This window comes from Heterocephalus glaber, unplaced genomic scaffold (assembly GCF_053883595.1).
Source record: "Heterocephalus glaber isolate CG9 unplaced genomic scaffold, H.glaber_assembly_v1.0 deba00001444, whole genome shotgun sequence".
NCBI lineage: Eukaryota > Metazoa > Chordata > Mammalia > Rodentia > Bathyergidae > Heterocephalus > Heterocephalus glaber.
Window position 1 is genome coordinate 4,626,523 of NW_028258297.1, and position 22,125 is coordinate 4,648,647.

Genomic DNA, 22,125 nt, shown 5'->3' on the forward strand with positions numbered 1-22,125 from the left:
CGGCACTTTTTTCTTTTGGTACCGGGATTGAACTCTGGACCTTGCGCTTGCCAAGCAGGCAATGGCACCACTGAGCTAAAGCCCTGTCCCCTGAGCCAGCACTTTTTTTTTTTTTTTTGGTACCGGGGATCAAACTCTGGACCTTGCACTTGCAAGGCAGTCGGTGGAACCACTGAGCTAAATCTCGGGCCCCCACTCTTTTTAAATTGGCTCTACAGATTAATTTCTGTTCCATTCTGGCAGATTCGTATAAGCCTGTAAGATACTTTGCTCACTTTCACACTTGGGGGGATGAGTGTGTTTATTTTGCTCATATCCATCACCTCTTACCTTCCTCTCTCTTATTCACATCCTCTGGTCTAATAAAAGTCTTCTTCTGCTTTCCTGTCATCTTCTTTAAATTCCACATATGAGGGAGAGAACACAGTGTTTGTCTTTTGGAGCCTGGCTTATTTCACTCAACCTGATGGTCTCCAGATCCATCCATTTTCTTTCTTTCTTTCTTTCTTTCTTTCTTTCTTTCTTTCTTTCTTTCTTTTTTTTTTTTGGTACCGGGGATCGAACTTTGGTCCTTGTGCTTGTGCAGCAGGCGGTGAAATCACTGAGCTAAATCCCCGGCCTTCCATCCATTTTCTTACGTATTGCAGAATTTTGTTCTGATCCTACTTTTTGAGAGATTTTCCCAACCTTATCTTTCATGGCTGTTTCCTCCTCTGCTTCCTTCTGGTTTTCTGTGTGCAGTTCGATGCCCAGTCCTCGGATGTGGATTGCCCCTTACAGCCTCTTTCTCCTGATTGGTCTCCTTGTGAGAAGCATTCCCTCGAATGTCCTGCGATGCCAAAAAAAAAAAAAAAAAAAAGAGTGGGGGAAAAAAGAAGAAAGACATAGGGTAAGTGGAGCAGGGGATGTGGGAGGGGGTCCTACAGCCCCGGGAGAATCCCACACAGGCTGGAGTAGGAGATGCAAGCTTGGGATGGGCGTGGTGTGGGGGAGCTGCCGCCTGCGGTCGGCCCGGGAAAGAGTTCGATCATTCTGTCAGGAAGTCCTGGGAAAAGTAGCAAGAGGAGCCTAGAAAACCACGCAAGGACAGCTTGACGCAGGGGAAAGAGCAGCTATGTAAGAAAGGGAGGATTGGCGATTGATTCTTGACTCTGTGTGCTTGTTATTTACATACAAAGAAAAAGTGGTTTTAAACTCTGAGGCTTTGAGGACCCAGCCCCAGCCCTGCTGCGTGAACAGGATTCCCCTCCTTAAACAGTTCCATACCTCAGCTTACTGATGTGCCTACATGAGGTTTTGCATGCAGAGTCAGGCAAGATACCTTTCCAAAACAATCAGTCCTGCAAAGTCCACCTTCCTGCGCCTGGCCCCTGGGGGGACACGGTGTGGTCCTGACCCCACTGGAATCCAGTCCCCCTGCAGATGTCCAGGACGAAGGGAGACTGGGATGGCAGGGAGCCCTGGGGCAGGTGGACCTGGGGCTGGCGGATGGGGAGGGAGAGTGCCTGGGGGAACAGCAGGTGGGAAGAGTTGCAGCAGGAGGCAGCGGGAGCTGGGGGTGGGGTGGGGGCCGGTGCTCTGCTGAGCTTGCAGTGGCTTCCTGCAGAAGGTGGGCTGGGCCGGGGATTGGTGTAACAGCCCCCTCTCCCCCTTCCCAGAGCTCGAGTGAGAGAGTGGTGCTTGAACCGTCCCTGGTCTGCCCTGAGCACCTAGGGGGGCTCCCCTGAGAGCCCAGCTTCTGTGACCTTGGTGAAGGTCGTCAGAGGTGGAGGAAGCCTCTCCCGCCTCCGAAGGCTCATCCATCCTTAGTTCTTTCTAAGCTTCCTGTTTCAACAGTAGATTCCAAAACCAAAAGCCCCTGCCTTGGGTGGCCTGGTGGGTGGTCCCCCGGGATCCCCAGGGTGCTCAGGATCAGGTTTACATCCGGCCTGAATCCTCACCAGGTTGTCTGGAGGGTCCCTTGAGACCTCCTCCCTCCTCCCAAGAAAAGCCCTGCCGTCCCCCAGCCCTGTGATGTGTGATAAATCCCAACATCTCCACCATTAAACAATACCGTCACCAGGGCTAAATTGCCACCTGCAATGAGTAAATTAAATATTGACGATTTCATTGACTGTTAGATTTAATTTGGAGTCGTCTTGCCAGGACTGTAACGGTGCTGGCGATGACTTGCTACTTAATCCTGTCTGTCATCCCATTAAGTGTTGAGTAATGAGGAAAAGATACACTAGGCAGGGTGAGAAGGTCCCTGAGCACACACCCCTGGGTCAGGCCTCTGCCCCATAAATTCAGTGCTGGAGAGGCTGGGGGTCATCTCCAAACAGCCCCCCACTGTGTCATCTGCTTAGCGTCTCCCTGTCCTCACTCGACACGTCGGTCCCTTGCTGCAGCCTGCCCACCAAGGCCAGCTGTCCAAATCTCGGTGCTTGGTTGTGTCATGCACTGTGATCAGTGCCCTCTGTCTCAGGCTGATGAGGGAGGAGGGTCTGGAGCTGTGTTCATCCGGTGCCGAGCCAGCGTGCTGCCTGGGCTCACTCTATGTTTAATGGAAGAAATGCTCAGCACGGGCACCGTCTACTCGCTTCCCATGTTAGCACATGGTGCCCACCTTAGGTTCTCCCCAGTGGAGGCAGGAGGACATGTGCGGACATAGAGGGTGCTGTCCTGGGATCCTGCAGTCTGGAGACCCGGAATCGGGCACTTTGATGCAGTTTGAAGGCCAGCGGCCTGGGGACCATGGTGTCTTCAAAATCTGGAGGCCCCTATGTCCAGGGGCAGAAGGTGGAGGTCCAGCTCCACAGGAGAATCGCCCAAAGCAGAGACCATGGCTCCTGCCCAGCCTTCAAAGGTGCCCGGTGCCCACCAGATTCAAGGTTGTATCCCTAGGGGAAGCACTGTCAGACTCATGTCACTGGAGGAGTTACACCCCACTTCCCAGAGTGGAGGAAGCGGAACCCTAGGGTGTCTTGCCGTAGAGAAATGTTAGGAACTCATCTCGCATGAATGGGATCTTCAGAAAACCCAGTGTCACTGCCCTGTGCACAGCACACAGGGCTCCCACCTTGGGGCCCATTCGCAGTGACTTGAGGAGCTGACCTGGCCTCTTTAGCTACTGCAGGGGAGGAAATGAAGGCAAGGTGGGAGTGGGAAGCACTTTGCAGGTGTGCATTAGCCCTTTCCCTGGAATGTGGATGTGATCCTAGGACGTTAGTGTCTCCGCTTTCTAGAGGCGCAGTCTTCAGCTTGGAGAGGTAGTGTTGTCTGACTGAGGTAGGAGCAAAGAGTGAGACCACACCCCGGCCTCTCCTTCCCGGTCCAGGACTCAGAGCTCCCAGGCTGTGGGCTGGAAAGGGGTCTGCTTGTTCCTTCTCCATCACTCGGTCACTTGTCAGAGTTTGCTTGCCATCCCTTCTCCCTGGTCTCCAAGCAGCTGTCCCACTCATAGGTCCATGGAGCTGATGGAGGACCCAGGGTTGCAGGCTTGGTTAGGACCAGGGGATTCCCTGACTGTCGATGCCTGCTGTTTGACCTGTTTGCCCCACGATGTGAGCAGCAGGCCTTAGGCAGGGCCTCGCCAGGCCTTACTACATCCCTGTAGCACCTTGAGGTTGCTTTGGGTCACTCGTGGACCCAGGGGGCCTGACAAGTGAGATGCCATGGGAAGAACACTCAACCCCCAATCCTGGAAGCGTTGCACTTTCAATGTCTACACAGCCCCGTGCTCCAGTTGGAGGTGTAATTTCCACTTCATCAAGGGGGAAACCGAGGCTCATGGGACTTGGCATCCTACATATGGTGAAAGAGCAGGGCACTGGCCTGGGTGGGTCCCCCTTCCCTCAGGAGCTGTAGAGTCCAGGGGCCAAGCATTTATTTGATACCTGCTGTATACCCAGGTCTGTGAGCACTGCAGGAGGCCAGGGCAGTTGTCATAGGCTGCGCAGTGTGCCTGTGTAAAGCCCTGTGCCTGTAGTTTACAAAGAAAAGATTTGGCATGTGGCACCTCAGGGCTGGATGTGACCAAGGAGTTGCTGCCGAGCCTGGCCTCCCCCTGGCCTGTGTGCTTCCCTCCGGGCACCCCCGGGGTCCTGCTGTCCTGGGGACTCCTATGCTGTTGGTATGGGCCAGCCCCCTGTGCCTCTCGGTCCCCGCCCCTGACTTGGAGCAGCTGGGAGGAATGGATTCCATTCCAAAGCATCCAGGCCCCTGGGTGGGGTCCACCCTGGTGGGGCTGCTCCTGCCACCTCCCTCCATGAAGACTGGAGCATCAGCACTTGCCTTTTAAAATACACAATTTTCCTGGGAGATGTAATTTACATACACTGAAATTCTAGTTGTACTGTTTGGTGAGTCCTGACAGCTTCGGCCCTCAAGTAACTCACACCCCAGGCATGACAGAACTCCCCAGCTCAGGCCTCAGTAGGAGTGAAAAGGAGTCAGGTGCAGCTCAGGGTAGAACATTGCCTCATGTGTGCCAGATTCTGGGTTCTAGCCCATTATGAGGGGGAAAGAGTAAAAGCAAAAACAGGCAAAATCAATTTTTTTGAGATAGGGTCTCATTGTGGAACCTAAGGTAGCCTTGAACTCATTTTGTAGCCCAGGCTGCCCTCCAACTTGAGATAATCCTCCTACCTCAGCCTCCTGAGTGCTGGGATTATAGGTGTGCACCACCATGGCCAGTGTGAAATTGATTTTAATAATGCATTTTATGTAACCCAGAATTCCAAACTATCATTTCAGTGTGTAATTCATGTTTTAGAACACTAATGAGGTAGTTTACTCTTCCACACTGTGTCTTTGAAGTCTCAGACATATCTTAGCCTGAGTTCAGATCAGCCACTTTCAGGAGCTCATGGAGCCAGGAGACGAGGTGCCCCTGGGATGTTACGCAGGTCTGGAGCTCAGAGGAAAGGACATGGGGACAGGTTGGGGCTGCTAGGGCACCGTGAGAACATGAAGCTTGCAGACTGGGAGCAGTGTTTCTGCCAGGCCCGGGAGAGCGTGGGACCTCACAGCTTCCCAGTGCTGCCCCAGCAGACCTGGCCTCACCACCTGGACCAAGATATCATATACACAGGACGGTCTAGCAACCTGGCGGCCCCCAGGGGCCCTCTAAGGAGCACTGGCTGGGGACAGCAGGGAACTGTGGCCTGTGGGCACAGAAGAGCACTTCCCAGATGGTCCGGGGGCTTCCTGAGGTGTTAGTACAGACACAAGTTCCCTGAATTAGATTCTGGTGGCAGTGGAGGTGGGGGTAATGAGGCCAGGCCCGTGGGAGGGCACATCTGCAAGTCACATGCGAAAATTAGATTTCCTGGATGGCTGTTCATTGTGCCGAGGTCGGTGGTAACGTTACCATGTCTGGCTGTGTTCTGCTTTCCTGTGGTTTGGTTTGTGATGCAGGCCTGGCAGCAGCGGCCTCCCTGGACCTGAGGGCCCAGGTTGAGCCTGCAGGGCATCCAAGGAGTAGATGCAAACTCGCCCAAGACCCCACACATTGGAGTGCTGGGACATGGGAAAGAACTGGCACCCCCATTCAGCCCATCTGGCCTCTGTCCCCAGGTCCAGTGAGGCAGCCCTGCCGTACTCCAGGCTAGGAGGAGTCACCCCATCTGCCCGCTCCAGGATTAGATTTTGATGCATTGTTCCAGGGCACAGAGGAGAGGACAGAAACAAACCCAGGCCCTTCGGGACCACACTGTCTTCCTGTCCCTGTCCACGGCTTCCGGGCTGCTTCCCCCACCTTCTAGCATGGGACATTCTCGACAGTCCCTGGGGTGCCAGTAGGGGTCCTGCAGGGCAGACGGCCCAGGAGGGTCCTTTGAGGCTCTGGTGCCTATTTCCCCACTCAGTAGCTGTGGACTCTGCTGTGTCAGCCGGTCTCGGGGCCTCTGCCACTGCAGAGCCAGAGTGACTTCCAAGGCTGCCACTTCTGTGCAGAAGTTTCCAGAATGCGCCCCAGCCAGCTCCTGGAGTTTCTGGGATGCCATGGCCGCGGTTTGCCCACCTCACAATCACAGCCCCGATCCTTAGTCCACGATGCCATTTAGAGTGTGTATTTCCTACTAAATAGCATAAAATTACACCTTTTCAAGATAATTAAGCCACTCAGCGACACTGAGGGCCTCTGAAAGGGTGTTTTAAATGTCAGCCCCAAGCGTCGCTTGTGTTCAGCACGTTCTGATCGAGAGCAGCTTCCCCTCTCAAGGCCTCTGCAGTTGGTTAAGTGGCCCAGGGAGCTGCCTGTGCCCGCCAAGGCTCAGTCAGGGTCACTGGGACCGCAAGTGTCATGGGGGACAGGGCTCTCGGTGAGCCGCCTCCCAGCTGGGCACCTGCAACCCTTCTGCCCCCGCTCAGAGCCGCTCAGCGTAGGTAGGTTTCTGAAGATGGTTCTTGCTTTCAAGGGGGGACGTCATGGCCCCCTAAGATGTCGCTCACATCTGGGGACCACTGGGTGTGGGGAGTCACCCCAGTGCCCTGGGAGAGGGTGGCTGCAGGGTGAGAAGGGCCAAGCAGGCTGTCCCCCGAGTGCTGCCGTTCCCAGCAGAAGATGTGGGGCCCAGATGGTCTCTGCAGCTGGGTGAGGGCCCTGTGCTTTGCCCTGGCTCGTGCTTGGCACCTTTTGCGTGGGTCCTGGTCTGGCAGCCACACTGCTGCCCCTGCTGCGTCCACCAAGACCTTGCCTCGGCTCTGTTGCCTTGGCTCTGTTGCCAGGGGCTGTGCCCCTGGTAAAGGCATTCAAGGCCCCCAGTGGTTGGGCCTCTGCTGACCCCTCTCCTCCTCCACCACCTGCCATTGGGAGCTGCAGCCCCCAGTTCCCCCGCTCACCCTGCTGCTGGTGCCCACATCTTTGCCCTGCCTTCCATTTCCCATGACTTCCCTGACTGCTGCTGGGGACATGCTGGGCCAGCTTTCAAGGTTAGGCTCAACCTGCAGGAAGAACAGCTGGTTAATCCTCCGGCCCCTGAGAGGTCTCTTGTTGTGACATCTTGCTGGGTGGTGCATCCCCTGCTCAGGGACAGTCGTGCTGGCCCCAGCTCGTAACACACCTGTGTGCCAGCTGCCTTGGCTGCCCCCTGTGGCCCCTGTCCTGCTCCCTTGCTTGGAGGTGAGGAGGTTGGGGTGGCTGTGCCATCCGGATTGACGTTCACACACAGGTCGGTACCGTGCCCCGGACGTATCCTGAACACAGCAGTTCCCTGGGGTCTCCCTTGGACTCCAGGTGGCCCTCACCAGCCCTGTGTGGACAAGTGTAAGGGTCAGTGGGCCACAGACCTGGCACACAGAGGACAGGCTGAGCGACCTCACACCAGCCGTGCACGGGACAGGCCGGTTTCTTCCCGACAGGGATGGAGGTGGCCGTTGGATTTCATCTGTGAGTAATAAACTGGTTTTGTAACAGTTGGAGTAGTGCCTTTGTTCTATTAATATTTATTAGCAGGCACCGAGGTAGGAGTTTGCGTGTTATCTTTGCCGAATAAACATCAGATCTGCTCTGATCTGTGAAGACCCAAGGAGATCACAGCCTTAGAAGCAATTAATGCCCAGTGAGCAGTGGCTCAGGGTGTGGAGGGGGCCAGGAAGGCTCTGTCCCAGGAGTCCTGCTCATTGAGTGACCTGGGGCTGCAGCTGCCTGGGCCGCCTCCCAGCCTGGTTAGCTGTGGTCTCTAGGAACCATAAGCGATGCGGAACCAAAGCACTCATCCTGGACCAGATCCTGCTGTCCAAGCTGGACCATGTGGCTGCTGCCCACTGAGCCTTCTCTATATTTCTGTCCGTGTCCTAGCGGGAAGAGAGTCCTCCCCCATGCCTTACGACATCGGCCAAGGGGCCTGAGTGCGTGCCCACCACCCAGGACGCCGCAGTCAGGAAGCTGTGCTGCAGCCTGGGCGGTGGTGGTTCTTGTTTCCCCCTTGTTGGCACTGTCCCTACGCTGATGGGACTCGTAGATCCCCTCAGAGCTCCCTGACTGTTGCTCTCGGGTCCTCAGAAACGATGTGCTCCCATTTCTCAGATGAGGAAACAGCCCCAGCATGGGGGTGGTGATGGTTCTTGGCCACCTCCTCCCTGGGAAGCCTTCAGGTCCTGGCCTGGACAGAGACCAATGCCCAGGGCTGCTGGGCCCTGCCCTGCCTTTCTCAGTTTCCCACCCCCAGCATCTTGTAGATCCATGTGCGCTTGACCCTCAGGTCACCCATGACTTGGCCACCTCATCAGCTTGCTGGTGGCCTTCTTCCTGGCTGACCTGGTATCTGCTGGCAGCTGGTACCCTGTGCTGGACTGAATCCCTGGGAAGAGTCAGCCTCAGATGTGGGTTCCTGGGTATGGCATCCACAAGAGTGTCCTCCTCTTCCCCCAGGAGGGGACCCACCCACCCATCTCCAGCAGCACCTTCCTTCTTTTACACCATCTCCTCTCATAGCTGGCCAGGCTGGGAAGGGCCCTGAGATTTGCCTCATGGGCATGGCCCTATGGAAATGTCTTTCACTTTCTAGGCCTCAGTTTCCCCATCTATACAGCAGGAGTCAGGGCTATGTGGAATGGTTTCCACATAGCCCTGTGTGGTTCATTAGGTCGGAAGGTGCAGGCTACTTGTTTGATCTTTCCAGCAGGAAAATTGGGTTCCCTTTGCAAGTGGATGAAGCTGCCTTGTTGGAAGTCAGGCAGCCTGTGAACTGCAGGCCCATGGCCTCTGAGCTGAGTCCACCCTGGGACCAGGCCTTTCACTCACCAACCTTTGAGGGACACTTTCCAAAGCCTGTGTGCCCTATTCAGGCCAGGGGCACCTTCCTGGGCACACACCTGCTGCCAGCTGTCTGCAGCATTTCCCTGGCTGCCAGTGGAACTCAGCAAATGCAGGAAAATTTGAAGATATCTTTGACTTTTATGGCCCTTTTCCCCCTATTAAAATGCTTAGAGCTGTAAACGTAGTCATCTGGATCTCATTTATCCTGACAGAAGTGTGGCTATAAAATATCCGGTGCTCATGAAATAGCCTCTGAGATGATTGTTTCTGCTGTATCGATAAATTCCAGCGTGGAACAGAAAGGTCAGCCCTTGCCAAATAAAATGTCTTTTCTGCTTGTTAATGAGAGGTTTATAAGGATGTGGAAGAACACACTTGGGGGCCTGTCTCTGAGCAAGAGAAGCAGAGTGGGGAGCATACCAGGGTGTTCTGGGAGGAAACCGTCACCCTCAGACGCAAGACTAAAGGAGGCGCTTTGATCTGCACCTCTGTGTAAGCAGAGACTGTGGTGCCTCAGGCCATAGGCCTGGTGGGTGCAAACCCCTCCTTCCCTAGGGCCTGGCTAGGGGGATCCTGTGCTCGAAGGTGCCCCATCTTGATGCCCTTTTGCAGCTGACTACGTTTGTCTCCCGTGGCATGGCACAGCTGTGATCCATACAGCTGCTGGGCACACGGTTGTCCCCGCTGTGGTAAGCATTCATTTCCAGAGCTCTGTGTGACCACGTGCTCCCATGCCTCTTGAGAGGCCCAGGGATGGAACTGGCCTGATCATATGCCAAACAATTGCACTTTCTTAATAATGCTCAGTGGGCTGGGGATGTAGCTCAGCTGCATAGCACCTGCCTGGCGAGCACGAGGTCCTGAGATCGATCCCCAGTACCAAAAAAAAAAATGCTGTGTATCTTCATCTGCTTATTTGCCATTTGTATATCTTTCATAGTGAAGTAGCTATTCAGATCGACTCTTTTTAAAACAGGTTGTTGCATTTCTAGAGTTCTTTCTTTGCTCTGGTCAGGTGATTTGTGTGTGATCATTCTCCAGTGTGTGGCTTGGATTTACATTTTCCTAATGCTGTTTTCTCACCTTCAGGAGAAAATTTTGTTGAAGTTTACTTATTCGTGAAAGTATTAAATTTTGTTGAAGTTCATTTATTTGTTCCTATTTAAAGTCTACTTTTGTTATTGTGTCTAAGCCACGTCCAAAAATTTCTCTTACATTTTCATCTAGAAATGTTTTCGCTTTAGTCTTTACATTTAAGTCTCTAGTTAGTTTTGTTTTGTTATTTTTTAAAATATGGTTGGTGGTGTGGATTGAAATGCTGTTTTGCTTATAATATATGGATATCTCCTTGTTCTAACACCATTTGGGAAGAGACTGCCCTTTCCCCACAAAATTGTCTTTTTAGCCCTTGAATAAAATTAATTGACTGTGTGAGTCTAGTTTGGACTCTGTTGGTCCAGGGATGTATTTGTGCATGTTAACACCAAATCCACGCCATCTTGACTACTGTAGAGTCACAGTAGGTCCCAGAGTCAGGTAGTGACTTTTGGTTATTGTTTGTATTTGTTTCAGAGTTCTTTTGGTTATTCTAGGTCCCTTATAATTCAATATGTAGGCCTGCTGAGATTTTGATTGAGGTTGGGTCAAATCTATAGATCCACTTGGGGAGAATTGACATCTTCATGTTGAGCCTTCTACTCCATGGTTATGGTATATCTTTCCATACTTGGGTCTTTTTCTTTTTCTCTCAACAGTATTTGGAAGTTTTCAATGTATAGGTCTTATACAGCTACGGTTCAGATTTATTCCTAAATATTTCTTATTGTTATTTTTCAATGCCATTGTAAATGGGATTTAGACATTTTTAAATTGCTGAATGTTCATGGCCAGTATCATATTTTATTCTAATATCCAGCAACCTTGTTAAATTCATGTATTGGTTTTAGCTTTTTTTTTTTTTTTTCCACCTACTGTGATAAGTATGTGATTTTTCTCCTTCAAAATACTCTTACAATAAATTGCACTGACTGACTTCTGAGTGATGAAGCAGCCTTGTATGCATGGGCTGTTGGTTTGCTAACATTTCTGTTAAGAATGTTTGCATCTGAGTTTCAGAGAGAATCTTGCTGGTCACTGGCCCTGGGTGAGAGATACCTCTCCGCCATATGCCCCAGGGTTGTAGGGTACAGACCTGGTCCTGTAGAACTGCTTCTCCATCGGGGCTGTGAATAATGGTGCCTCCCACAGAAGGAGACTTCAGACAAGTGAGGACCCCAAGCACATCTCTCTTTCTGTGGGCCTGGAGTCCTGGGGGTGTCAGCTCTTACCTCCCCACCCCAGTGTCCACCCTGCAGCTGTTGTGATCATCCCATCATGCACTAGGATGTCCTCCATGAGTGATGCTGGGAGCTGAGGGACACATAGGTCACACTCAGGGCAAGTCTCCACCAGGAGGCCAGTGGGGGTAAGTGTCAAGGCCTGAAAAGCACTCCCACATTTTGACTCATAAATCCCTGTTTTTGAACTCTCTCCCAGGGAAATATCCTGAGATATGGCACTGGCTTTATCCATAGAGATGTTGATTGCACCATTGTTTATTAACTGGAAAAGAATGGGCTAAAAATTCACTCTCTATAGCAGAGAGAATGTGTGTGTGTGTGTGTGTGAGAGAGAGAGATGAGCTAGGAAATACCATCGTGCCTGCTGAATTGAAGAATCCTCATCTATCAACAGGCGATTGATGAAGTTTATTGTGACACTGGAAAATCTCACAGGTTCCTAAGTAAAAGTAGGAGAAAGGGTTACAGAACTCCATCTCACTGCATAAGAACTTACCAGAGAAAGCTAGTGTGATGGTTTTCTGGGTAATACCATTCTTTCTTTTTCTCCAAAATTTCTTGGAGGAAGATAGATTACTTTGTGATTTATAAAAAGACGGTAAGAACAGGAAGACTAAACTGGGCATGGTAGCGCATGTCTGTAACCCTAGCACAGGGAGGCTGAGACAGGAGGATGACAAGAAGAGGCAATTTAGAAACTTCATGAAGCCCTCTCTCAAAAAGTAAACAGGCTAGGGATGTAACTCAGTGTGAAGGCCCTGGGTTTAATCCCCACTACTGCAAAAAAGAAAGAAAAGGAACAGAAAAAGGGTAGGCTTTGCCATCTCCCAGACAGACTGAGTCCACCTTGGCTCTATGTGTGGGCTCAGTTCACCTCTCTGTTTGCAGGCTTTGGGAAGCATCACTTCAGTGCCTGTCACGGGTCCTCAGGTCAGCTCCTTGCAGAGGTTGGCTGGGCAAGGAGCGGCCGTGCTACCTCAGGTAAGCGATACTGGGGGGCCCCAGGGTGTCATCGGCTGTGCCCATGGTCTCAATCCCTGAGCTGGATCCCTCCCCCAGGCAGCGCCTCCCTCTCTAGCTTCTTGTGCCGTTCGTCAGAGGACACCTTTGGACAGGTTTTACACAGGGAGGAACCCGGGTTTTCAAACAGTAAGAAATTGCCAGGTCAGTTCAGTGGCCGGGGCAGAATTTCTTTTTGAATGGAATAAGCGAGTCTGGACTGGATGGAAGAGCAGGTGGCTGGGTGCATTGCAAGCACCGTTTCGTGAACACCAGGTTTCTGTCCTGGGGCAAAGCACTGGGTCTATTTTTGACTCTGGATCACAGTCCACAGTGTTGAAGGAACTCTAGATGAGGTAACTCATTTCAGAAGGCAGCACAGAGGTGGGGCCAGGTGCCTGGGTTCTGAGCCAGGCTTCCCCATGGACTCCATGCCTGGACAGGTCGCCCAGCTCCCAACCTCCTGGGCTGGAAGCTCCTCTTTCACAGGGGCTGATTCTGGTGCCTGTGTTGTCCCTCAATCTTGAGGCTGGCACAGAGCCACCAGGACCCAGGTCTGGCTCTGTGCCAGGCACTAGGCAGAGCTTACAGGTGTGGTGCCGGCTGCCCAAAGGCATGCCACACTGAAGTGACCTGCCCAAGGCTTAGGGCCCTGCAGAGCTGGCCAGACCCCTCCCTCCCACTGCATGTCATTAGGGACAGGACAAAGGGATGTGGGGGTCAGCAGTGCTCTGTGGCCATCACACACGCCAAGCCTAGGCCGAGTCTCTGTGCCTCAGTGTGCGCTTCTGGGGCAGGGGCAGGACCACACCCACAGTGTGGCTGTGGTGGGTGCCAGCTTCCTTGTCATCATCTCTGAGGAGGTAGTACTCGCGTGGACCTCTGGCTCGGGGTGACCTCCCTTGTGGGTCTAGGTGTGTGCTGAGGTCTACTGCTGCAGTGGTTATAACGACAGGACACTGGTGACAGCTGGCATTTGCTGGGCATTTGCTCACCCACCCACCCCCAACCACACTGGTGGCCTGTCACCCTGGTGTACAGGTGAGGGACCTGGGCCCAGGGAACCTGACCGGAGCCCTGGCCTGGCCCGGCCCGTGCTGGCTTTTGCACAGGTCCCCTCTCCTGGGCGTGGACTCTGTGGCCTGCACAGGCACAGCCCAGCCCCGTCTCCACCCGGTGAAGAAGCAGAGCCCCTGTGTCTGCAGGCCCTGCTCGACTCCAGCTGTACAGGGCTTTGTGCTTGGGGACTTACTGTGCTCTGCTGTCCCTGCATCTCGTCCTGGGCCACCTCCCATCTCCTTCCCCTTACCACCCTGTGCCCTGTGGCAGTCAGTGCATGCCCCGGCAGGAATCCTCAGGGTCCAGGGCTTGCCTGCTGGGAGACTCGGGTCCCCTGGCCGTTCTAAGGCCCTCTCCGCACCTCTGACTTGGACACCTCTGAGGGGGTCTGCCGTGCCTCCCGGCCTGCCTGGGCCTCTGACGGTACACCTGTCCCTCTCCCCAGGTTAGGCCAAAGACTCTGATCCCAGACAGCCTCCCCGTTGCCCCAGGCAGGGACCGGCCACCCAAGCAGCCCCCGACGTTCCAGAAGGGCACTGTGGTCAGCATCAAGAACCCTAGCCCAGCCCTTCCCACCGCCAACAACACTGTCAACCATGTGCCGACACCCGGCAGCCAGCCCCAGGCCCTTGCTGAGCCCGCCGCCATCACCTCGCCCCTGAGCAGCGCGGGGGTGGCCTACGCCATCATCTCCGCCTCCCCCAGCAATGCCGCCGTGCCCGTGGTCAGTGACAGCATCAAAGTGCAGCCCCTCCTCATCAGTGCGGACAGCAAGGTGAGTGCAGCCCCGGGCACGGGTAAGGGAGGCTGTCCTGCAGGAGACAGGTGAGGAGGCCCAGGTGGGCTTGGGAATGAAGGGGTTGAGCAGGGGTGGATGAATGGAGTGTGATGTTCAAGGGCATGACAGACAACCGGAAGTGAACAAATGAACAGGATAAATGCGTGATGGCAGAGCGGCAGTGGGTGGAATGAGTGAGCCAGCGGTCCCCTGTACAGATCGGCCTCTGGGTGAGTAAACCAGTTAACACCAGTGCAGCAAGAGTGGCCGGTAGCTGAGTTGGTCACTGTGCCCGTGGGGTGATTAGTGACAGAGTGGGCAGCTGTGGGGACCCAGTACCTCATCCATTTCTACTGGTGGCTCACGTAGTCTGGGGCTGTTTCACAGCCCAGGTGCCTGGATGGAAAATCCCTGACTTCTTTCTTGCCAAGGTCTAAAACGGAGCTAAGATCTTCTCTCTCCCTGTCCCCTTGGGCTCCTTTCCAGGCCTTTGGGTTCTGTGGCTGCTGCTGCTTCCCTTCTGTGGCCTGTTTCCCTAGCCTGGATGTTGGTGCTCCACATCCACCCTCCTCCCAGTTGTCAGTACCCAGAAGGATTCTCAAAGCTCGGAGGGTCATCCTGGGTCAGGATCCGATGGCAGGGGACCAGGACGGTGCCTGACAGGATGGGGTGCACCCGGGTGTATCTTTGTTGCTGTGGCCCTGGACTCGTTTTGTAGGTGTGGACAGGCTGCCACACATGCTGGGAATCTTTCCCTCCGCTGTACCCATCCTGACTCTGTGACCGGCTCTGGGAGTTTTTGTTGAAGAGCTTAATGTTTTTCTTCCCCGGGAACATTAAAAAAGAGCATCTTGTTTTTCTCTACAGAGAATTTGATGTTTTGAAAAAATGTGATGCAAAGAATGAAGCTGATCCATTAAGCCAGCAGAAAAACAACACATTTTCCTCTTCCGGCTTAGAAGCCTGCAATTCCTAAAACAGTCTGCATGTGTTCTGAGGGAACTAAAACCCAAAACAATTCAGGTTGTTCCTGGCTTGGATCAGGTCCTAGCTGGCTGCTCTTAGCGAATTGCTCTTCCCTGGGTGCATGAAAAATACCAATTCTTTCCCAATGTCTTGTCCAGAGTAAAGACATAGTGAGGGTGCAGGAGAAGGAGCAGCCAGGGAGAGGTGGCTTTGTCACTTCAGGCATCCCCACTCAGGGCAAGGTTAGGAGCTGGAGCTCTGTCAACCCCGGCCTGGTGGGAGTGACCCAGCCCTGCTGCCTCTTGACCTGATGGTCTCAGGCAAGGAATACACTGAGCCCCTTTACCTCAGTTTATCTGCATTTGGGCTGGGGATAAAGAGACCTGCCCGGTGCAGGCATTGCCATGGTTTAAAAAGAAACAAAGCTGAGGTTCAGGGAGGCAGGATGACCTCTCTGAGGCCACACACTTGGGAAACAGGGCAGGATTTGAACCCACCAGTCTCATGCAAACCCTCACACAGCCGGGAGAGCTGTTGGGAGGTGCAGGCTCTGATCAGAGCAGGTGTACCGGCTCTGTGCTGCACCTTCTGGGATGTGCCTGGGCCCTCCTCACGCCTCTGCCACCTCCCTCAGGTCATCATTATCCAGCCTCAAGTCCAGACACAGCCCGAGAGCTCAGCGGAGCCCCGGCCGTCCACAGAGGAGCCATCTCAGGGAGCTCAGGCCACCAAAAAGAAGAAGGAAGACCGAGCTCTGAGCCAGGAGAACCCCGAGGTAGGGTGCCCCCTGTCGAGGGTCCAGGCTCTGGGTCGGGCACAGTGCAGGGTACATGGCTGGGCTGTGGAATGGTCTTGATGGCCCTGGCCCAGGTGCCATGCGGAAGGAGCTGCCATCCGGGACCACCCCCCCAGTGAGCCAGGTCTCAGCCATCCATCCCAGGGATGAGGAGGTGTGTGGCAATGTAGGGCAGTGGTCAGTGCAATTCCCAGCACCATTTTGCCTGTCCCAGTGCCACCAGTGTCCAGCTGTGGGACTGGGCCAGTCACCTGTTTCCTCATCTGTGAGTGGAGCAGCAAGGCCTCCTTTGTTAGGGATCTTTAGTGTCAGTGAAGCCCCAGATCAGGGGAGTGGACCCTCTTCCAAGGAACTGTGGCTGTGGTCCCCATCCTCAGGACCCCCAGCCCAGGGGGACAATGCTGCCTTGGCACATGTAGCCCTGCCTGTCCTCTGCTGTGGCCAGAGCAGGACCCTGGGTGCCTCAGAAGTCAGCACCCACCTCAGGCTGGTCTCCTGAGGGACCCAAAGACTCTTCCAGAAATCACACACAGCACCACCTCCCCAGTGTCCCCAAAGGAGGCGGGACAGCGGGCTTGTAGGGAGCCATGGTGACACCTGCCAATGGCCCCTGCAGTTGGATGCAGCAGCAGTCTGGGGCTTGGCCACGGCAGGTGGCTGTCCTGGTGCTGTGGCCGATGTCCTCTGCCCTCCCAGGCTCAGGCAGCCTGCTCCCCCTCCAGACCTCTCTGGCCTCGGTTCCTCCTCGCCATCCTCCACCCTTCTGCACACCTTCCCCACCTGCTGATTCTGTCCTGGTGCATGTGTGTCTTCCTGCCTGCCTCCCGTGAGATGGGCGGATGTGGTCCTCACCCTAGGAAGTTCACTTCAGTAGGTGGCAGGTGTGGCCACAAGGGACTCCAGCATGGGCTGGATGCATCTGGTGTAGTCAGAGCTGCTGGAGATGAGAGACAGGCTTCCTCCCAGAAGGGCCTGGAAGGTGCAGATGGGGACACAGTCAGCAGAGACCAGGGAACAGCACAGGAGGGTTGGAATGTCAGGGAGCGTACCATAACAGCCTCATGCAGTGGTGGGAAGGGCTCTGCCCACCCTGGGGAGTCCCATGGCCTGTCAGACCACACTGGGGAATGTACACAGGAACATCTAGGCCTGGCATTAAGACAAGCCTGAGTTTGGAAGATCTGGACACAGGTGGCCAGGATGGGACCTTATTTCTTAGGTGATGGGGAGCCATGGAATGTCATGAGCAGGAGCATGGCTTGGAGACCATCCTTCGCCATGTGCACATGGCCAACAAGGTCGACTGCTGATGAGGCCGAGGTGCGAACTGTCTCCTCTGTGGCCCCAGCTCCACTCCTCTCAGGAAAGATGATCAGTTCCATCCTTCGGGCAAAGCCTGAGCACCTGCTGTGTGCACAGGGAAGCCATGGGCTGGCTCATTGCACCCTGCTGGCCCCTCGAGGTTTTGCTGCACCCTCGACTTTCTGAGGGTCCTCGGGTGGATTCTCTTTGTGCTCTCAGAGTGTATCTTAGCCAATTATTGTGCATTTTTACAATTAGTATAATTGCATCCAACTGTATAATTAGCATAAATACAGTAATGACTTCAATAGAACTTGTAGTTACAACCTGAGGAGAGTGGTGTGCACAGACCTGCCCAGTGCCAACCCCATTAGAGAAGCATCTTCTTGACCTTGAACCTGAGCAGCAGTGCCTAGAAACTTCAGTGGATGAGCCAGGTGGGAGCCCAGGGTCACTGGGGAGACATTGGTTTTTGTAAAGAAATGAAAATTGCAAGTAGACAGGCTTCTGGCATGGGAAGCCAGGGTTGCCCAGAGTTGCCTAGATGGTGCTGAAATGGCACAAGAAGTGAGGCGGCTAGAGATGCGCTGGGTTTGCCAGTGCCCCAGGGTCGTACCTGGGCTCCAGGCAGGATGTTTCTGCAGCCCAGCATGGCTAGCACCTAGCTGGTCTGTGCCACTGGGAGGTGCTGTGTGAGTCAGCTGCAGCCCTCACAGTAACTGTACGCCTGCAGCTGTTGCTGGCCTGTTGCTTAGAAGGGTCACAGGGAAGAGGGGAAGCAGGAGAGGGGCCCAGTGATCCCCAGAAGTACATGTATTCCTCTGCACCAGGCTACACTGGGAGGTGTTTGCTTGTGCTGCAGCAGCCATCAGTCATAGACCAGTGACGGATGACACTGCCCTGCAGGTCAAAGAGACTCTGCCCCTACCATGACCACCCTGTCTCAGCAGCCCCCTCAGGCCAGACTGGGTCAATCCATTTGCCGTTTCCTCTTCTCTTGCACCATGAGCTCTAAAAAAGCCTCTTCCGGGTGGCCTTTTCCCGCCTGTTCACATGGTGTTCACTGAGCTGGTGACACCCAAAACCACCAGCCCTGCCAACAGCTGGCAACTGGAGATGGCTGGCAGCTGGAGAGCATCAGAGAGCCCTGAGAACAGCCAGGAGCCAGGTAGCTCAGAGCTACTGCCTCTGAGCGGCAGGAGGGCAACTGCACCAAAAGAGTTGATGGGTGCTGGCCTTCACAGCCCAGGGCAGTTAGCATTAGAGGAGCTATGCTCTGCCAGGTCAGAATTTCTGTCCCAGGTGAGCAAGAACTCTCAGCTGTTGGTAACACCTTGGAAGCCTCCCCAGGGACCTCCACTTTTAGGACCCTGGAAAAGAGGACAGACAGCGATGACATTTGTCAGCAGTTTCAAGAATCAGCCCATGTCTGATTCCTGTTTTACGTGTGGCTAAGAATTCATGATAGCTGATGATAGAAGTTGGGCCCATCAGAGTTGAGCACTGCAGCCAGGCGGTCTGACCCAGAGCCTGCTGCCCCCACCTGCAGCCTTCAGTCTGGAGAAGTCACCTCTGACCATGTGGAGTGGGGCTCAGGATGGTCCTGACCATGCTTCGTGAGAACCCTGGTTCTGAGTTTCCACTCGCTGCTCCCAGCCCTTCCTCCACAGGAAGATTGGGGGTGTATAAGGTGGAGTCTCCATTTCTTGCCTGCCCAGGGGGCTGGAAGGCTGGCCTCTTCCGCCTTCCTGGAGCTGAAAGATAAGGAAGCCATCACAGGAAGTGCCCAGCCTGGGCCCAGATGCAGTAGAAGAGTCTGCTCACAGATGCATAGAGTCCCTGCCCTGTCCATTTAGCCATGGGGCCGGAAAGTGATTCACGAATCAGGTGAGGGCACGAAGCCTGGACTGACCGCTCTTCTTGGCCTAGATGTTAGACCCCAACCCGGTTTCCAGAACTCGGGTCATCCCAGCTCACACACCTTACAGGACTGACTCTTACCATCTCCACTTTTCATAACATGCTGACCCTTCCCTTTAGGAAGATGATTGTAGAAAAATGAATTGAAATAAAGACTTTAACCTGTCTTAAAAGGACACTGGGGACCACGGGAAAGCGGTCTGCACCGAGACACACCAGGAACATTCCTGGCTTCTCATAGACGTGGGAAACGCTGCCTTCCAGGCGGAGGAGCATGTCTCTTTAGAGGGGAAGCAGGGAGGCTGGCTTCTGGGATTTCCACAACAAGATTGGTTCCAGAATGCGGAGGGGAGCATCTATAGGATGCTAAAGGACAGGAGCAGGAGCCAGGATGCGGCCCCAGGCCAAGGTACCCTTGGGCTCACCCACATCTTCAGCAGAGGGTGACCCGGGAAGGCCTCACCTGGGGCTGAGGGCTGGGGCTGAGGGATGTCGGATGGAAGGGCCACACTGTGAGCTCCACATGCAGTTTGTTGGCCCTGTGTGAAGTCAGAACAGGTCAAACTACGTCTTGTCACATTTAGATCTGTGCAGGTGGGTGACAGGAGTGTGTGCCTGGACATGAAGAGTCGAGAAACCACGAATTACAAAACCCACAAGAAGGGTCGCTGGAAGGAAGCAAAGGGAGCAGGATGAGGGGAGGGCACCAGAGGGATGCAGCTCGCTGTCGGGTTTGGGGGTTTGCAGTTATTGTGGGTTCATAGGTGTTTGATTTCAAATTAAATAAATAAATGATGATTAAGAGCAGTGACGGGCTCGGCGGCGTAAGCTGTGTGTCTTTAAGCGTACCTGAGACGTGCTTTCCCAGCCTTTCGGGGGAGCCCTCCCCTCCTCTGAGGGGCCCCTCTAACTGGCCCGTGGATGGCCTCTGGGAATCTGGTTCCCCAGCACTTTCTTGGCCTCTGGAGCAGTGGCATGGAGGCCAGGGCACCTGGAGCCCTAGCCCTGCAGCCACCTTAGGCAGATGCCCTGTGCGAGTCAGGCGACAGTCAAAGGCCTCACTAACTCCACCTCTTCCTTTCTGCAGAAAATCGCCTTCATGGTAGCGCTCGGCCTGGTCACCACGGAGCACCTGGAAGGTAAGGAGTGGGCACTGGGCTCAGACAGAAGCAGCTGGTTGTGGGAGATCCAGGTCAGGGGATGAGGGGTGGCCCTCCTTCCGGGAGCCGTGCACCAAGCACTGCAGTGGGGCAGCTGTTCCCAGCGACAAGTGGGACCGAGAGGCCCTCCAGCTCTCTGTGCTCTGGGGCTGCATGGACCCCACTGTGCACTGTCTTCTTTCCACGAAGGGAACTCATGGGTCCCTGTCCTTACTCTGGAGGCAGTGCAGTGAAGCGACAGGAAGTGACTGGCCAGTCCAGTTCTGCCATTTACTAACCATGCGAGCAGACGTTTCCGTGCATCCCTGTGCCTTGGTTTGCTGACCTGTAGAATGGGATTGTGGAGCCGTCCCCTTGATGTTAAGCACCAGGAACCCTGCACTCCTCCCGGCTGGGCACCATGTGGCAAGTTAGTGAGTGTACCTAGTCTGTGGACCTCAGTTCATGCCACACATGCCAGTAGGCGTGGAAATGTTACTTTGTTTGAACAGACAGGCCGGTGTGACCCTGGAGGTGGTGTTTGACTTACTAGTGACTCCAGGCAGGAAGTACAGGCCCCAGCTCACGTGTGGGGAAGGAAGCTGAGGCCAGAGAGGTTGATTGACCTGCCCAAGGTGACACAGCCATTTGATATCAGGCTGAGGCTGGAATTCAGGTCTCCTGACTCCTAGCCTAGAGTGTTTCCCACCACACCACTTGGCCTGCTAAAGACATTTCATGAAATGAAAATGCCCAGGTGTATCTGGGTGCCAGAAGGCAGACTGGTTTGTATTTTCTCCTTAAAATCCAGAACAGAGCTGGGCATGGTGGCGCATGCCTGTCATCCCAGCACTCTGGGAAGATGAGCCAAGAGGATTGCAAGTTAAAGCCACCCCTGAGCAACTTGGCATGACCATGGCTCAAAATAAAAGAGGAAATGGGCCAGGGATGTAGCTCAGTGTGAAGGCACTGGGTTCAATCCTCAATAGCATAAAAAATAAATAAAAATGCCTGGGATTTAGCTCAGTGGTTCTGGTGCCTCACAAGCGTAAGGTCCCGAGTTCGATCTCCGGTACCTAAATAAATAATAAATAAATAAAAGTGGGACAGGAAGGTTTGAACAGAGAGCTCGCTGTACCCAGCAAGCCTGCTACCTTCAGCCTAAGGTCAAGTTGGAAACGTGTGGGGAGGCAGGGGACCCAGCCAAGGCTACAGCACCCACAGGGCCCTGCAGGGATCAGAGCAAGCCCTCCCAAGCTCAGCTGAGGCCAGCATGCTTCCATGAGCCTCTAAGGGAAGAGCCTGTGCCGACCCCGGTGCCCCTGCTCCCTGGCAGCTGCTGGACTGTGTGGGTGGCTGGTGCAGTGGGAGGGCCCGTCTTCCAGATCCCAGCTCACTGACCTGGCCCCCATGGGGAGACCCTGTCCTGGTTGCCCTGAGTCACCTCTGTATGCTGGGTAGGAAGGCATGCTCTGAGCTTTCCTCTGTATGAGTCACATTCCCGCTGCTGGGATATAGTAACTGACATCCATAACTTGAAGGAGGAGAGGTTTAACTTGGCTCACAGTTTTAGGGGATTCAGTCCATGGTTGGCTGGCTCCAAGCCAGGAGCAGCATGGCGGAAGTGCAGGGTGGAGTAAAGTGGAGCAGGGGAACAGCACCAGAGAGAAAAGACCCAGGGACCAGATAGATATATGCAGTTCCCAAGGTCACACTCTATGACCCACTCAGACCCACCCAGGAGTGTGCTTCATTGATCCCCTGGGCAGCTCCTAAGCTGATCAAGATGACACAGTCACACATCCCCACCTGTCTGATGTTGTGAACTTGAGCCTAAGGTTCCTTCTGTCCTCAGCTTGTATTTGAAAACCATTCTGAAACTGACTTTGGAGCATGGAGAGCACATGGGGTGGTGGGGACCGAAGACCTGTGTCCAAGTCCTGGTCAGCATGACACTTAGCAGCTGGCTGACCTTGGGCAACTCCTTCTCCACTCTGAACCTCCGCTTTCTCATTTCCAGCAGAAGGAAAACTGCATCCTAGCGTTGCAGAGGAGGGAGAGACAAGTGCTTTCCTAATATGAGG

At 54.3% G+C, this 22,125-nt stretch overlaps 1 protein-coding gene across 1 annotated transcript in view; it reads left to right on the top strand.

Annotated features, from left to right (window-relative positions):
* The window catches only part of Phf21b (PHD finger protein 21B), a 61,523-nt gene that overhangs the window by 31,460 nt on the left and 7,938 nt on the right, over positions 1–22,125 (top strand). Inside the window, exons 3-6 of the mRNA XM_004845413.3 lie at positions 11,971–12,063; positions 13,586–13,915; positions 15,519–15,659; positions 19,990–20,041. Coding sequence (XP_004845470.1) covers positions 11,971–12,063; positions 13,586–13,915; positions 15,519–15,659; positions 19,990–20,041 — 616 coding nt within the window. The remainder of the gene's footprint in view (positions 1–11,970; positions 12,064–13,585; positions 13,916–15,518; positions 15,660–19,989; positions 20,042–22,125) is intronic.